Source organism: Lepidothrix coronata, unplaced genomic scaffold (genome assembly GCF_001604755.1).
Source record: "Lepidothrix coronata isolate B3197 unplaced genomic scaffold, Lepidothrix_coronata-1.0 Scaffold109, whole genome shotgun sequence".
Taxonomy (NCBI): domain Eukaryota; kingdom Metazoa; phylum Chordata; class Aves; order Passeriformes; family Pipridae; genus Lepidothrix; species Lepidothrix coronata.
The window spans coordinates 1,729,579-1,748,114 of NW_016690289.1; the positions used below are offsets into that span (position 1 = coordinate 1,729,579).

Below are 18,536 nucleotides of genomic sequence, written 5' to 3' on the forward strand. Positions count from 1 at the left end.
TCTTCTGACATGCTCTATTATGTGTTTACTCCAGCTCAAGGACTCTTGGAAACTCATTTTTTTCAACTGGCACGGACTGTAGGATACATACGCTTACTCCCAGCACAGACTCAACTGCAGGATTACTGTAAAATGTAAATTTTTTTTCTGCTATGCCAAAGTTCATTATTTAGTTTTAGAAAAAGGGTAAGACAGGTGCTCTCTGCAAACATATTTAATAAAGTCCCTTGATTGCTTGGAATTGATTTATGTATGGTAATTGTCTTGTTATATAATTAGAAGCTCTTATATATACTTTCCTTAAACTTATTGCTTTGATGTTGCACTTGGGCGTCTGTATTACTTTGTGGGATACAGTCCAAAGCTGCCTGGATACAGTCCAAGATTACTAATGCATAGGCATATTTGCAAAATAGGACTTTTAAAGTTGAGCAAACATGGGTAAAAATTTTTTCTTCCTGACACTCTGTATAAAGTTTTGGAGTTTAAAACACTGATTTAGTATAGTAATTTTTGCCAGATTTGTTCAGTAATCACTGATAGTAGTAAACAGTTCTCCTTTTTCCAGTTAGGGAAAAAAACTCCTAAATGTTCATCTAGAAGATGTAAAACCTGTTGGGGAATCATATGTAAGTGGAAAATTTGGGGTCCTCTTGGCTTTAAAAAGGATATCTTGGAAAATCTCAGCCAAATCAAAGTGTTCAAGTGCGCACTGGGAGTTTACAGAGGAGAAGTCGGATTTCTACTCATGGAAGCTCTCTCTTCTGAAAAGTGGGATAAATTCTATGGGCACAGGGTGCAGCCTTTTGCCCAGGGCAACCTATATGTACTGAAGACTGAAATAGTGCTTACATCTCAGTGCAAACATGGCCCAAATTACAAGCAAACAAAATTACCTCCTTCTAGTTGATTCATCCCAGAAAGTTCCTGAAATATAAAATAAGCATTGGATGAGTTTTGTATGAGACAGCATATACCAAATAAAGAAACAGAGAAAAAAAAAAGAAGAAGAAAAAAAGAATTATGCCCTGGAGAAAACAGACCAAATATATATCTTTTTAGATCAATATTTTATGGGGAAAATTCTGCATACAAGATTCAGTTTCAATGACTGAATCTATGGAATGAATTCATCCTTGAAAGTAATAATATGAATGGTGGATAACTGAAAGAAAAAAAGAGGTATGTTTTAGTAATTTCTGGATTTCTTTTTTTAGAGAAGAAGACAAAATATTTGGGAAGAAAAACCAATAGACATATTCTTAAATCATACACAAAGTAGGTGTTCAGTCTTTTAGTGAAGGAAATCAGCTCTTAGTCCATGCAAAAATACTCTTAATTCTGTTGTCTTGCTCATGTCTGCATATATAGTGTTCAGGGAAAAACTGATGCTGGGATGCCTTTTATCTGGGATGCCTATTTTGGAGCCATTGTTATTTCCCTATATATAGCTATTAATATTCATTATTATTTGGAATAATTTGCTTTTACTGAAATTCCATTAAAAGTGTTTCTTACTAAAGTGACGAGCTACTGAATAACCTAGAAACACCTGGGCAGTGTTAGGTAATTTTAATATGCCTCCTTGCATGTCACCCACAATATTAGAATAGTTTTCCTGTTATTGCTTTGGCATAATTAAAGTTATACTCCACCCTTTTTCAATAAAGTTCACAAAGCACACCCTCTGAAATCCCACAGGCTCTTTCAGCAGAAACAGGAAATTTGAGAATAACACAATTTATTTTTAGATAAAAATTAATCCAATCCAGGCATGAGAAACCCAGAAGCTATTGGGTCAACCAGTTCTATGTTGCCAACAAGCAAACATACCTGTTGAAAACTACAATTTGCAGATCATCCTCCTGCCCCTGTGGTCAAAGCCATACTTTGGATTTTAGGCAGAGAAGTACTTGTATGCTCTGAGACCTGATCCCCTCCAGAAAACCCCAGAACATTCAGAGGGATATTAGAAGGGATAACCAGAAACCAGTTGATACCAGTGGCTTCAAATAACTTCCAGAAATGGAGTAAAGTGGAAAGCCAGGAGAAGGGGAGGATGCAAGGGGGAGATGACCAAAATGGGAGGGATGATGACAAACTGAGTCTCTTGTTTTTCAGCAGCTAATAAAATCACAAGGGAGTGGAAGCATGGTGAGAGATGCAAAAATTTTATAGTGAAGAAGCAGCAATCACCCTGGCCTGGGTCCTGGTGCCCTGTGAGGAGCAGCGGGTGCTCTGATCAGTGCGGGGAACATGGCCATGCCTGCCAGTGAGGCATCAGATGAAGCAGATAAGGTTACTCCCACAGAGGACAGACTTCGGAGCCTTTCTGCTTAGACACGTGAAAGCATGGGAAAGAGCGGGGATACAGTTCACAACTAATCAGATCAGAGGATTCCTTGGAGAATTTTTGTAATGCTCCAGGCAAAGGGAGCCACAAACTCTAGAGTACCATGCTAGGAAGATGGTAAAGAACAAAATCATAAATGTGAGAGTAGTTTTCACTGATGACAGGGAAAGTATCTGTACATGTAAACCTCCTGCCAAGCCTTGACTTGCAATAAGAAGAGCTGGCCTGATTTCCAAGGGTCTTCATTCAACACTCACTAGAGACCCAAGCCAGAAACATGAAATATTAAATCAGATTTGTTATAATATATTTCTTCCCTCCCAAGTGATGACTCAGTAGATAACTTCAGGTATGCAGCCTTTTACTGGATGCAGGAAAAGGAATCAGGATAACATACAGGAAAAAAAAAAAGCACCAAACCAAGCTCCAAATTACAAGCCCACTAAGGCGGCTCTCTTTTCGGAAGTTGTGTGAGAGGGAATAGCTATGCTCCCCTGTTGAAGAAGCCCAAATCCCAAAGGAATCTTCTGGCTATCAAAGCAGAGGATGGTTCAGAGCCCCCTATGGCATTACAGCTGGCCTTGTAGAGCTGCACTGTACTGACCCCATCCCACCACGACTCTCTTCTGGCCCTTCCTGAGAGCCTCTCCACCAGTTCCTCAGGTATCTTCAGCAGAGGTAGCCCCTTAACAAGGCTGCTATTGCTGGCAGGTACTGCACAGGAGGAGAGGGGAGCCCTGCTGTCCCTCTTGCCTCATCTGCAGCTTCTAGGCTGCAAGCAGAGCATCACTCATTCTAGATGCTTTGAACAGGTTTTTCACAACGTAAGTTTTGTAATGATTTCAACTTTCTGATGAGTCTGTTATTACCAGCAGCACTCTAAATACTGTACCAGGTGACCGTAAGCATGTTTAAGCCTGTTCATTAGTTTCTCTGTCCGACTGTCTTGCTTCTGCACTAGATGCCACCAGAGTACTTGCCTTTCTGGGTTTTTATCTGTCAGTAGTTGTCTAGGAGGGAATACCTTTCTATTTTGCCTTGGGACAGCAGGCTTGCATGTCCTAGGGTCTTGTTTCTTGTATTAGCATAAAGCTAAAATTGCAGCCAAAGCTGTGAGGATTTACTTTGGGGTTTTATTCCACACACTTTTCATAAAACCAGGAAGAGCAATTGGAGAAGTGTGGGTGCAAAACTTCAAGAAAAAAAAGAAACAAAACCAACCAAAAACCAGCTGTGTATTTCAGGTCAAGTAGAAATTTTACCACTGTGTGTTTGAACAAATGAATATATTGTGCTCATTCTAATCCTTTTTTGTCTTCTTCTTTTTTTTTTTTTTTTTAATCCTAAAGATAGAGATGTTCACAGCAAGCATAAAAAATTAAATAAATTCCTTGAGACTGTAGGAAATGTATGGATGCAATGACCACCATAATCCTGAGTCTATTACAGAGGTGATTGTATCTTTCAGGGACAAAAACCGTCTCTTCATGTATGGGAGATCCAAATGATAGAGGGTTTACAGTCAAACATAATCACAGTGCGCAGGCAAAGGCTTGCATTACAGCAGAGTGAGTCCTTTGCTCTCCTTTCACCCTAACCACCCCCAAGGCTGGGCACCAGAGTTTACAGTTGTAAGATGCATGTGGGATCAGATGTGTGTTTCTGCTGGCCCAATCTGTTCCACGGGGAACTGCATCTTGGGCAGACCAAAGTTCTGTGGGGACGAGGTAGGAAAACAATAGTTTAGTCTCGTGGAACTGAGTACAGCATACCCACCCAGATGGGGTTAGACAAACTCAAGCAAGATGCCATTAATATCAAAGTATAAACTTGATCTTTTCTGTGAAGTTTCCCCCTCCCTCCCTTGCAACATAAGCAATCTTTTTAATAGTTTCTTGTACAATCCTGATCTGCAAAGCTACTGACAGGTATGACAGGACAAACACCCTCTCCCTGGTCATGACAAATTTAAATTTTATGTTGTGTGCAGCTTCCACAGCACACAGAGGTGGGACTTATTGTGCCTGGGTGATTATGTGATCAGCACAGGAATCTCCACCTGCTCTAGGTGGGTTGACTGCCATTAAACTCCATGATCAACACAGCTGGTGGCATCTAGGAGACTATCTATTTCATTTGAAAGAAGGCACTCATGGAGTGTGAATCATACCCTAAATCTTGATGATGACTGTGGGAGTGTAGACAACTTGCTGACATGTAGACATCATCAGTGTAAATGCCTGAAGTTTGGTGAACTGAATCCATCCTTCACCTCTTTAACAGATGGTCATAGATTACAGTGGTCACTACCACACTGGGTACTGCTGAGTCACGTCTAGCAGATGACTGTTGGACTTGTTTGTCGTATACAGTAAGAATCAAAATTTCCTTATTGATCTTTGACTTGAAATTATATTGTCATTTTCTTTGAGTTCTTTTCTCTTTCTCATTCCCAACCCCCAACCTGCACACATACTCAAACCACGTACACACACAGAGAAAATGAAAGCTATAGTATACTTCAGCCTGAGGGCTAAGCTGATGTTCCTTGCATACAACGCCATTATGGAAATAGGAATGGAAAATTTCAATGAGCCACTACAGACTCAAATCTTTTTCACTTGTTGAAAGCAAGTCTAATCAAAAATAACTTGGAACACTTTTCAACTTGTTGGGAATACTTGTGGGTGTGGTTGTAATATGTTTAATCTGTGTGCTAGGGAGACTTAAGTTTTTTATGATGCAAGTTTGCCGGAACAGATTCATCTTAATTCACCTCAAATCCCATTAAGGGCATTTATTGTTGACAATAAAATTACATGAATATTCTTCAAGAAAATATATCAGCAAATATATCAGCGGTGCTGAGTGCCTCAGTTATAAATGCTGAGGTCTAAAATGTCTGCAGTGTCTGAAAAGGCTGCACCACACACATAATAGTGTAGTGCAGTGTTTGGGTTCATCTTTCTGCCTAAACTCCTTAAATAATAAATAAATAAAAGATAGTAAAGGCAACTGATGTGAAGCCTGTTGCACCCTGCCTCTCTGCATGATCTGTCTCCACCCCTTCCGTTCAGGATGACTCTTGTGCTAAGTCTCTCCTCCTCACTTCCCAATCCCAAAGTCTGCAGAAGAGTTGAAGTGCACCTGGAAACTGGATGGGCAGCACTAGGAGCAAAACTGTCAGCAGAGCTGGTTTTCTTCTTTGTGTTTAGAGAAATCTAGGTGGTGTCTCACTGAGCAGAAGAAGCAAGCTGGGCTAAAACAGGATCCTGTACTCCAGGTATGTGATGGCAAACCAGTCCATACAGACTGAGTTGGAAGAAGAAAAGGATAATTACTTTTACCTGTGCTGAATGGGAAAATCTGAAATTGTTAAGCAATAAGATATAGCTCTTTGAAAAGGCATGAAAAATTCAGCAAAATCCACTCCTTTGGAGATACTATTACTTTGGTTTTAGTAAAAAAAATGCACAAAGATTAGTAGCAAGGGGTGGATAAGGTAAAGATAAAGGCTGTCAACTTTGGGAAAGACTGGATTTAACTTTGAGTCCTTGTTACAAGCTGTGGCACAGTGATAGTTCTGAGGACACAGGTAATTTATGTTCATCAGTAGCAAGTTCACATCAAAGGACTATAATAATTTTTTTTGCCCTTATGGTAATGAATTTCCATTATTTTTTTTTTGGTCCATTGAGCACTTAGCATTGAAATAAAATACTGCTGTAGATTAGAATGTTATTGCTTGACTCAGGAAAAGAGCAGAGATGTCACATCTTGGCATCAGTAGTCCAAGGTTCTGCCAAACAGCACAGTGCTTTGAGATCATGTGCTCATGCTCACCTTCTGAGAAGTGGAGATTATCCTGAGAAATATCTTTGCCTCTGTTTAACCTGACTGTTTTTAAAAAGATTTTTAACCTCATTTTCCAAATAGGGATTTGTTTTTTCATATTGAAAATTAAGACTCAGCAGAATTTAACCATGTAATTTGTTGCTCCCTAGAAATATAGTAGTTTGTGTCTGTTCTACTGCCCAAAGGAGCCCACCTTTGCCTTGTGTAAATAACTTCCTTTGGTTTTTATGTTATTTGCACAAAAGCTGAATGGTATCAAGATACCCGAGGAAGAGCAGGACCATTGTTGAGAAGGAGAAGCTACAAAAAGACCCTTAAGGAGCAGTAGGATGACATCAGATTCATCAATCTGTCTCTTTTCTCTGTAACCAGCAGTCAGTTTTCCCCCTGTTCCCACCAGGCCCTGCGTCTCCTCTGTGCTGGAGTTCAGTGATGAGGCACGGGGCATAAAGACAGGATGCTGCCTGCTTGGAACCGTGCCATGGGGAAAGCAGGAAAAGGAAAAGTGTAGTGACTGGAATTGATGGGAAGAGGGAATGAGGTGAGACAGGATAGGTAGGAAATATCCTGGCTTGTTGCTTTGCCACACCACATTGCGTGGGACAAAGCAGGCGGGAGCAAATAAAGCTTCTGACTGAACAGGATCTCATCAAACTTCTAAGCAGTTCAGGTGTGGTTGACTATTTACTAACGTTCTCTGCAGCCTGGTGTCTGGAGGAGAGCCAGCTGGCTGGGCCTCAGTCAATACAGGCCAAAGAAATGGTTTCTGAGAAGCAACAAATAGATAGGAAATAGGCTGTTTCACAACTGCCTTATAGCTTAATGCCTCCTAAACACTACTTCTTGAAGGGGATATCACAGGTTGTGCCCTTCTGAACAAAAGACCTCAGTGGAGTAAGGCTGTGGCTGCCATCTCAGAAGCCAGTAGTGTTAGCTATCTTTGGGTGTGCCTGTGGTTTCTCCAGGCAGCCTCTTGCACTTCAACAAGCTCATTCATCTTAGGTTATAAAAAGAGAGGTAGGAAGTATTTTTGCATGATCAGACCTCTTTCTCAAGCATTTTCAGGCATTTCAAGCATTATGGTTACCTTAAACTGGGAGATACTCCCCCATGTGTGTTACAACTTCCTCTTTCACATGATGCCAAAACAGTGGAGGTATTAGTCCTGAAGATCAGGCTGCTTCATGCTTTTTAGCACCAGCCTTGGCATTCAGAAGTTGAGAAAGGTGGGAGAAAATTAACACATGTAATCGGTTCTCAGATATCAGCGCAGGGGATTACTCATGATGAGAGATGATCCACCTAATGGCTATACCTGAAGCAGCTTAATTCTAGCAGGAAAGCCACGTCTGCCCAGTTCCTGTATCTCTACACCACGCTATCAACCAGGGGTTATGGTTGCAGCCAAGTGTATTTGCTCAGACTCAGTGCTGGCCCTGCCAGATCTGGTGACAGCAGCCCCAGGGTTGGGAGAGGATGGGGAAGACAAATGTCTCTGGACTATACATTGGGAAGGCTGATTGTCTTGGGTATAAAGCAGTCTAAATGAACATAAAATCTGGATGCTGTTATTGAGCCTGTGTGAATCACGCAAACTGGGAAGTGTTGTGTAAGGCATGAGAAAGCAGTAAGTCTCTTTGGCATCAGTTCTCTGTTCTTCAGTCTGTCTGCACCATGGTTCCAAATGTGTCTGTACTGCCTTGGCAAAATTTCCCATTAGACTGTGAAATCTATCCCTCTGCTATTGTAGTTAATGGAGAACTGAGGAAGGCATACATTTTTAACAGAATTTGCTGTACTTCCATGAAGACTAGATAGTTTTATGAAGTACATGTTACAACCCAAAATCATATAGTAGGCTGATGTAGAAATGATGAAGCAGAGATAGTCATAATGTATAAGCATGTGTACTGCATCCCCAAGGACAGTTTCAAAGTCAGTACATGACTAGGAAATGCTACTATTAACATTGCCCCTGCAGACTTAATTGGATACCTTGTATAGAGGCATTGTAACACCAGTTTTAATTACAGGATCACAATCTACTTTTTGCACAGAGTCCATTCCAAGCTCCTGACACAGAGAGTCAGAACAGCTTTTGACTTTAATCTGTCTAGCACATCTACTGGTTCATTGTTCGTAATTGCTACTTTTGGAGAAGGGAAAAAAACCAAATGCTCTCACACATTCTGAATGAGCTTTGCATATATGCTTGTTTTCTCACAATCCCTTTCAAGGGCATAGAGGCCCAACACGTGGGAATCTAGTTCACAAATCCATACTGCAGTTCTTCCATAATTGCATCCAATACATCTGCTCCCAGACCAGCTGTGATGCAGCTACAGAAGCACAGGTTAGCTAGCAGGCACCAGCACCGAGAGAAGCACTGAGCACTATACTTCAATGTAGCAGTTGAGTGCTGTGGTCCTTACAAATAATTCAGAGAAACACACATGGAGTCCCCACAATGGCCCCATGCCTGGGGAGAGAGTGACATCTGAAGCTGTACAGCATCCCACCAGTGCTGACAGAGCCATATGGGAGCAGAACAAACGTGACATGATTATCAAGACCTACATGCACAGTTTATTTGTAAGTTACTTTATAACTTTGATTTTGGTATTTCTCTTCATTCTCAGCTTAATAACACACAGTGGACTAGGAGCCATTCTGCACTGGAACATTACTTTTGCTTTTTTCTACTTTCTCCTTTCAGACAAGGATGTCAATGTTATTTACAGAAGCTACTAAACTACTTTCTGCAGACCGTGTTTGCCTTTATTTGCCCTTAATTATTTGTTTTAACAAATTAGTTTTACCTTCTTGCTGTCTTTTTTTTTTCAGGTTTTCAAATGGCTGATCCTTTTCTATATAATACTGGAGACAGATCTCACTATGGGTGCCTTGGACATGAAGTACAAATTGAGTACCTTAAGGCATATGTTTGTAGACCATCTTTTTTCACGGACAAAGCTGTGATTGTGGTTCATGACGTATTTGGATGGCAGTTCCCAGATATTAGATACATAGTCGATTTGATTGCCGGTCATGGATATTTGTAAGCAACTTTCTTTCCTGTCTTCCTCTTAAATGCATTAATAGATCACCAGGCCCAAAGCTAGGCATGGCATGTGATGTTTTGCATAGGCATAGGGCAACCGTGCCTTTTCAGGCTGAGTGAATAAAAAAGGAGAAGGACAAAACATTTCCACAAAGCCAGCAAAGCTACTAAAACTGACCCATTAAGTGGCTACCTGAGCACAAAGCCACAAGGAGTCATGAAATGCCAGTGTTTGTGCTTATGTAGCAGTGTAGGTGATCAAAAGATAAATGCTGGTATCTATTTTCGGTTGTATAAGCTTTTCAGAACCAAACCTTTTGAACATTTGCTTTATCTTTTAATAGTAAAGAGGTATATATGTGTTTATATAGAATGAAGAGGGTAGCTTACTTCCTTTACTTTTGCATTAAGTGTGTCTAAGGAAACAATGAGCATTTATTTGTGGTTTGGTGGGTTTTTTCCATACAAAGACGTATACTTTTAGCTCTGCTGATTGTCAGGAAAGTATGAGTAAAACATAATTCAGATAGTAGCCATGTAGAAGTGCACTCTGGAGTGGAAGACATTAGGAGACATTTAGACATTCACAGATTCTCCCCAACTGGATATGAAAATTGACTTCATTCTATGTCTCACACAGAGCCATCTGCCCAGACTTCTTCAAGGGAACAGAACCCTGGAAATCTACTGATCACTGGGCTGACTTTGCTGACTGGATGAAAGATCACGATCCTATGAAAGTAGACAAGTAAGATACATATTTATACTAGAACTTTAAAAAGCATCCAGCAAACAAGGGGAATTTGTATGAAATGTTGGAATGGCACCTCAGAGCAGGGCAAGCTGGCTGCACAAACACAATTGCTAATTCTGGGTGATTCTTCTCTGAGTCCAGGCACTGTCTTGGCTGGAATTTGAAAAGAATCATCTGCTCTGCCCATCACTCTGCTTGTTGTCCCCACCTTGTTTTCCTGAGCCCTTTTCTAACTATATTATACTGGCCACACAGCCTCCCAGTGTTTCACAAGCTATGAAATACCCAGCACTCTCATCCACAAGTGCTGATTCTGCCCCCAGTTCCTCAAGATAACAAGAAAAACACTTCTATAATTGCTGATGTTATCTGCTGGCTGTCACTTGCCCATCTTGCTTTCTGCCTTGTAGATTATGATAGGTACAGATGATATTCTCCTGGGCAGCACTACACAAAATTTTGCAAGATTGCCCAAAACCCAAGATGCATCTGATCAACTGTACTGTTTTTCTCTGTGTGAAATAGAGGGACCACTGTCTGTACAGCCTAGCAGTGCCTGTAACAAGGCTTCTCTGATTTACGGGGAGACATTGCTTTCTTCAGCATCTATCACCACAGCTCAGAACTTCAGAAGATGATAGTAGGCACGTACCACCTTTAAGGCACAAGTATTCTTCTGACCCATTCCAGACATCCCAGCAGTGACAGCCTGACTTCAATATCTCTCACTGATGTTTTTGACAATATAGTTGCAGAAGCTGTGACAGATGTTTTTGAAAAGGCAAATGACTAACAACTATAAAAAAATTCTACTCCAAAGAGTGAGCAGATATGTGGGCACTGCCATAAAAAATGGAGATCTCAGGTCATGCCTGTGCTGTCTTTTCAGTATTCACTTTTGAGGGTCCCCTCCAGTTTGGATCCATTGCTCTGCCAGAAAACTTGGAATCCAACACACCCATGACTTTCTTAGTACCCTTCCATACAAGCCAAATCTGAAAAAGCCTGGCCACAATCTCCTCTTCATGTCACTCTCATATGTTTTTTTTTTGGTCAGCTTAACCAAACCTGTGATGATATACCTACTGTTTGAAAATATAGTTATTAGTTTATGCAATCTGCATTTAAACTTTATTTCAAACTCTGTAGATAATAAAGAAGATTAAACTATTGAGGCTTAAGAAGTCAGGAATTTTAAAAAAAAATTGACTTGCTTTTGTCTGCGTTGAAAATAATTTTCATTTTTTTTCATTATACTTCATGTAAAATTTGTTTTTTTAAACATTATAGATACTGACAGTGTACTTTTGAGTAATTGCTACTTTAGTATAACATTGTTGCATGTGGGCTTGGTAGGATATTTTAGTATTAACTCATGCAACAGGAATGACATAGTCAGGATAAATCTTTATCTAAATAGGTGGACTCTGTAGAGATAGTGCAGTGAAGCTTATCTATTCCTACAGTCCATAATGCAAGATGTTGTTCTGCTTGCAGATATGTCTTGTCTTTAGTTGTCCTCTCCTAGACAAAGTGGTTCAATTAAAAATTTGCTAATTTTGAAAACACAGGAGCAGGTGACAATTCAGGTAAGTATTTAAGTACCTACACCTGTACTTCCCTAAACTAGGACCAGAGATGTTCACTCTAATTTAATAATAGAAGACACTGTTCTAGGCTGAAATGTGATTTTTTAAAGTAATCCCTGTATTAAATGATTGGAGGTGCAGCACAGAAAACAATATCATGTAACTCTTGTGATTTTCTTCTTAAATTGTCAAATATTGCTTCTGCAATAGAGTCCTTAGTTTACTTTTGTTTATATGTCTTAGGGAAGCTGATGTTGTCTTGAAGTATCTAAAGGAACAATGCGGTGCAAAGAAGATTGGTATCGTTGGGTTTTCCTGGGGTGGAATGGCAGTACATCACTTGATGCTGAAAAATCCTCAATTAACCGCTGGGGTGTCCCTCTATGGTAGTGTAGAACACATGAAAACTTACTTGGGTTCTCATGACTATGCATAGTTTGTAACTGTAGTTATTGCTTTGTAGCAATTTCTGTAAAAACTCAAAGGCGAGTTGCAGATTTTAATTATGGTTATTTCAACAATATGCTATATTTGTATAAAAATTTTAATACTGTAGACAAGAAAAAAATTGGTTTTTTTTGCACAAAAATTTTCTAATCTTATTTTAGTGCTTGGAGAGCAACAAAATATATTTTCCAAATGCTTTTTCTCCACCTAAATATAAACTGTATTGATCTAAGTAGTGTACCTAATGAGTAAACCTTAATAGCAACTTTGTCTTTTATTTGCCATTTATCTTGCAAGACTGTTAACCTCACTAACAGACTGTTTCTCAAAATATTATAGGAATAATTAGAGACTCTGAAGAAAGATACAATTTACTAAATCCGACATTTTTCATTTTTGGCGAGAAAGACCACACCATTTCTTTGGATCAGGTAAACTTTTGTACTGGAAATACTACTTTTCTGATAATTCATTTATCCCACACAAAAATCCTTTTTAGAAACCATTTTCAGATACAAAAAATTAGACAGTCTAGATTGTTTTGTTTGTATTTCACCTTCCCATACATCTTGCTTAAGTTATTCAAAGCTTCTTTTTTGAGGTGAGAAATGCAGTAAAGACGATCCATTAATCTCCAAATGGCTAGATAAGCAAAGTGTGAAACTGGGCAGGGAGATCCAACTGGTATGAGCCAAGCATCTCAAAACCTTGAGATACTACTGCTGTGGATGAGAAATCGGGTAGTTAAGCCACTCGGAGAAAAAAAAAGTAATTTCAGCTTAGTAACTGAATTTTCTGATGATGGGGGCCAATGACCAATTGCTTTTGGCATAAGAAGAAAAAAATGAACTGTATGGGAAGACTGGGTGTGGATTTTAACTGAGATGATAACAATTTGTAGACTCTCTTTTGACTCTTGGCCGCCATCTAGCCATCTATGTTTTGATATAACCCCTACCGTAAGCATATCTGAGAGGCTGGATAAATATATGTGTAGGAAACTGGTGCCCTCTTCTGTGAACAAATGCTTTTTCTTCAGTGACAAGAATAAAAAAAAAAAAAGAAAGAACATAAAATAAATTACAGAAATCTCTCTAATCTACACAATGGGCAGAATTAAGTTTTTGACACAAAATAAGTGTTCATTCTCCTATTTTGTAACTTTTTAATGCAAATAAGCACAAGAATGTGTCTGCAGATGTATATGTGTACATAAACATGTGATTAGTACTTTGCATGTACTTATCAACAAAAGATTGTGCAGGAACAGTGTCTTTTTGTAAAGCAAACTAAAAAAAAAAACCCTCTGTGTTTTCTTAAACTCTGTTACTAAGCCTATCAAAATGTCTTGGACTGATGGTCACTGAGGTTTATGGAATATGTTCTCTTAAGATCAGAGCTTAGATGTATAGATGACAAGCCTAAGAATCTGAATAGAAATGCACCAGTTCCTTTGTGACAATGAGATTTACCAGACCATCTTTGCTGTAACTGTTGAGGTTCTTAGACTCACCAATACTTATAAAAAAAATAGTTTCAGTCTTACATCCCAAAGAGGGTTTTTTCTACGAGAAATGACAAGTTTGGCAAACTCACCCCCCCCCCAAAATGTAATGGAAAATCACTTTCTTTTACAGATCTTCTTATTGGAGGAGAAGTTGAAACAGTATTGTAAAGTTTCATATAAAATTAAAGTTTATCCTGGACAAGTTCATGGTTTTGCACAACTGAAGCCGGAAGATATGAAACCTGATGATAAACCTTATATTGAAGAAGCTAGAAAGGATATGATTGATTGGATCAAAATGTTTGTTTGACAATAGCAGTAGGGATTGATAGGCTTCAAGATCAGTGAGTGATTTAATTGAGAGAAGAAAACAGTAAAAGAAAAAGTATGTTGAAAGTTGTCACAAGCTAAAATAGGTACATTTTAATTTATAGTTTTAAATTATTTTTTACAATATTTACAGAAGATTTTGAAATCAAAGTTGGACTAATGAATGATTAGGCATTAAAAATTGTTTGAATTTACCTTGCTTCCTATTTGCTTAATTATTTTGCATTATGACCTTGATAGTAATGATACTGTTTATCCACTTGTCTTTGATAGTGAGCATGACTTGAGTAATTTCAATTTACTTGAGTAATTTCAGGCTTTGTTTTGGTATGATGATTGGTGGCCATAGGTGTTAACATGCAAGCACCCTGGTTTTGCATACAGACATTTTCTTTTATTATCTACAAAGCATTTGTCTCAGTTACACTGCTATCCTGGGCAGAATTTCCCATGCATGAAACAAACACTTGGCTATATTAAAGAGTTAGGAAGGAATGATGTTGTTAGATGGCACTCTCTAAGTACTACCTTGGCAATATTAAGAAGGGTACTTCTTGTATTTCTTCATGAATGTCAAGGAAAAATATAACTAGTCCCTAATCCTGATGGGTCCCTTTCAACTCAGCATGTTCTATTCTGTATTCTATTCTATGAACCTGTGGAAACAGTGGATTTGTCCTGGTTCAAACTGTGGTGATCAGGGCTGACAAACAGGTACCCCCACTCAGTCCTGGTTATACTGTTTGCTTCACATTATATCCCTTGTTCTTTATCACCCTTACATTCTTCCAACTGCATAATGCATAAACAAAAATAAGCATGCCCATTAACTCTTACCACACTGGCTTCAGTTTTGTTGACCTGCTGTGCTTTTTCTTTTGTTTTTAATTGCCTTAGTAATGACTTGGCAACTAGTGTTTACTCAGAGATTCTCTAAGGAATCCATGTCCCTTTTTATTGTCTACAACAGCTTCTCACCCTGTTGCCTTGTTCATGTTGCCATAAATTAAGGCTAACCATCTACATTAATATTATTTTCCCTTTGGTATCAGGCATGTCTGGCAGTTTCACACACTGCTCTCCTCTCAGTGTAACTATATGGTCACGGCATGGTGGTTGTCTACATACCTCAACAGACTGAGTATGTAAACAATACTGCTGTGAGGAGAGAAGCCATGAGGCACTGTACACACTGCTTGTTGCTCAGCTCTCAGCTGCGCCAGGCAGTGTCTGTGTGCCCAGTCAGCATGTCTGTCTTCATCTTCTGGGCAGCCGTGTTGATGGAGGCATGGCTATGGACATGGTGACGGAGGATGTTCCATAGCCAGAGAGAGTGAAACTTGAAATGGAAAACACAGGTGTTGTGTCAGAGCCAAGGGAGATGCCGTTTGGGAGCACACGGGTATCTTGGTGCCTGGCCTTCTTGCTGGGGTGATGCGCATCTGCAAAGCTGTCAGCAGCAGCCCCACGCTCTGCAACTCAGCGTCCTGCTCCACGCAGTGACCTGCTGAAATGAGTTTCCTCTGACACCAAGAAGAATAAATGAAAAGTATGTGTGTTTTGGTTTTGGTTTAGATACTTTTTTTTAATACTCCCCTGGATGTGCTTTACAACTCTAGACCAGGTTGCAGGCAGCACTGGGGGAGAAATGCAGAAGTGCTACCGACCCAGGACCACCATCATTCTCACCTGCAGCCCTCGCCTGTTTCGCAGGAGGCCGGGGCCGCACCCCCAGCTCCTGCGTGTACCGGGAGCGCAGGGCACTTTGTGTCCAGCGGGAGAGAGTTACCTGCAGGCAGGCACCGACTGCTGCAGAGAGCTCTTCCCACCCCAGATCCCGGCAGCCGTGGGGCCCGACTTGACGAGAAAGACACTGGGAAGCGGGAGTGGGGCGAGGCTGGGCTGGGGGGCTGCCCCTACCTTCGCCCTCAACGGTGGTGGTGAAGGCGGTCGTGTCGGAAGGGCAGAAGGGCATAGGGAAAGGCGAGGAAGCAGCAGGAGTTTGGAGAAACGTGGAGCTCTGAGGAGGGGAAGATGTTTCACTACCATGCTCTGGAGTAACCTGCCAATAGAAGTGGTGGAATCTCCCTCTTCGGGGAGTTTAAAAACCATTTAGGGTGAGTGAAGCTTTGAGTGGTGTGATCTTGTCCTGATCCATGGTAGGAGATTGGACAAGGTGACTTCCAGGTGTGCCTTCGACCTCAAATATCCTCTAATCTCCAAAATCCCCATGCCAATCTGACCAGGTGTTTTCTGTACAAGTCTCTGTTAGCCCATGTCCCCAGATGGCTGTACCAGGTCATTAGCTGTATCTTGTGCAGCCAGACATCCAGGTCCCAATCCCACAACATTCCCACATAGTCCAAGGAGAGCTTCAGGCCCTTGGCACCACTCCTTTGCCTGCATGACCTCATAAAAATTATCCAAGTATCATGGGTTTGTGAAAGTAGCATCATACATCATGTCATACACGAGACAAGGGGCAAGCATGTAATCATGAAAATAGGAGTTCAAGGGAGCTTTGAAAGCAAGTGTCTGCTGTATCTTGTCCTGCAGTGAAAAATGCCGGTTGTTTGAAGTGGGCTAGAAACACACACTGCATGTACAACAGCTTTTTCCTATCTGTTTTCTCAAACACTACACAGGTTCTTAAAAATAAGTGTTCAGTTGGGAGCCTCCTTAGGTGAAGCTAAGGAGCCAGTTGTAGGTGTGGGATAGTATGTGTGGGATGCAGCTACAGGTTGTGTAAACACCTTTTATAGAAGAGATGTGAAAGCCTGCCTGTATTCTTCTCCAAATGTACTCAGCCCTTGGTCGTTAGGGCTGGCACAGGGTGTCTCCAGCCTTTCTGGGCATCCAGGCTCTCCTGCTGCTCACAGCACGTGGCCATGTGTGCCATTGCTTCTGGAGCCCCCGATAAATTGTTCCTGGGCTTGGTTGGTTGACCGTGGTGGATGCCCTGACCTCATCTCAGATCACCCCCTCTGCACTCAGCACTCATTCCCTCTCTTCAGTGTGCAGGCAAGGGGGTTGCAGGAAGTAGGTAAAACTTCCCTTCAGGTTTCTAAAACCTGCATTGAGGCAGGATTCTTCACACCTACAGAAATGGGAGGATTGTTTGCCTTGAGAGAGGGAAATGAGGCAGATTTTTAACATAACCCCCGACTTCTCAGCCCAGACATAACTAGTTTAGATGAGATGCTGGTGCAGCTGGCTATCACAGCTACTCTTTCAGCACTGCATAAACAGTACTGTGGTCAACAGCTTCACAGCCAGACCATACTCACTCCAGGAAATTTCCACAAGATGGGGCCCCTCTCCTTGATTCGTATGAAGACTTCTGGGTATTTTGGCTCTAATTACAGTAATCAACACTCTGAATGGTCCCTGTCAAATCCTGCAGTAAAGGTACACCAGTGTCAAAGGAAACCTGGCTTCCTAGTAAGTGGGAAGCTGTAGCAAGCAAAGCTCTTCAATGCTGTTTCTGCGAGCAGCAAGGCACCAGCCTGCTGGGTTGTGATAAAAGGTGGAATGTCACCTCCTCCCAAGGAGTTATTCAGAGAAAACACTCGTTGTCATACAACATTGCCACACCCTGCATTTTATTTGACTCTACTGAATATTTATCAATTTATCTCCTGTACACAGCAAAATCGAACTGCCTTAAGATATCATTAGAACTTGACAAGCCAATGAGTTGGCAGAAGCATGACGTAAATTTTACCCCAGAGGTATTCTGTTTATGCTTGCTCATTGTAAGATCTTTTTTTCTTATATAAGCAAGTATAAATAGAGTTATATTAAGCTGTTTAAATGAATTTTAATCATGGCAAATAGTATTAGTTCCAAAATGCTGAGTTAATTTCCTTGCAATTCTCTGTTAAAATTGATTGACCAAATAGTGCAAAATCACCTTAAAATGACTCAGCAAACTAAAACTCAGTTGAGAGGAGAAGTCCAAATATTTGTCACTGAACAAGCAGTATTCAACAACTGGTAAATAATAACTAGTAAATCTGAACTTCTGCCATCCAAGCATCGCCAGTGCTCACTAGAGGTAGGAGAAGCCTCTACTACAGTATGGAGTATTGTGGAGACCATTTTTTCCATTTTTGTGTCTGGCACTTCTATGATTGAGGATCAGAGCTTTCTGGAAGAGAAAATGGGGAGTTGCCACCTTGAAGACGTGCTACAGAAGAAACTGGACAAGGGCTGATGAGCAGCAGGAAAAATAAATAAATGGATGAAGGAGAAGACACAGAAGTGTTCCAAACTAGAGCTGTTTTGGATCTTGTGACCTATTTCTGTGTTGATCCTGTTGCCCCAGGCTCACCACTCTGGGTGAGAGAGCAACACACATGCTTTTGTGCTGTGGTGGCAGTGTTAGAAGTACACAGATCAGACTCTGCCTAAACTGGGTCTTACCCAAATTGTTTTGGCATTTGGTTTTATTTTATAGAGAGGGTTTGTGTGATAGATGAAATCTTGAAACTGTTTTTAATACCATTTACTGTGTTACAATGTAGCAGAGAAATTGAAGAGGGGAGAGAGTGTTGGAAGTGTATTAAAGGTTTTATTTGACATCTATTTGAATTAGTTAGAATATCTAGAAAGGGATAAATGGTTAAAATATATTCCTA

The 18,536-nt window shown here is 40.5% G+C and overlaps 1 protein-coding gene and 1 long non-coding RNA gene across 2 annotated transcripts in view; one reads left to right on the top strand and one right to left on the bottom strand.

The window, feature by feature from the left end:
* Positions 1-18,536, bottom strand: part of LOC108501850 — a 40,012-nt gene that overhangs the window by 10,978 nt on the left and 10,498 nt on the right. Inside the window, exon 2 of the long non-coding RNA XR_001876295.1 lies at positions 897-927. This is a non-coding gene — a long non-coding RNA (uncharacterized LOC108501850). The remainder of the gene's footprint in view (positions 1-896; positions 928-18,536) is intronic.
* On the top strand, positions 9,061-13,963 carry LOC108501849 (carboxymethylenebutenolidase homolog). Its single transcript, XM_017824114.1, has 5 exons — positions 9,061-9,266; positions 9,910-10,017; positions 11,856-11,998; positions 12,399-12,490; positions 13,697-13,963. The coding sequence occupies exons 1-5, from the start codon at positions 9,061-9,063 to the stop codon at positions 13,874-13,876; spliced, it is 729 nt and encodes a 242-aa protein (XP_017679603.1). The 3' UTR covers positions 13,877-13,963.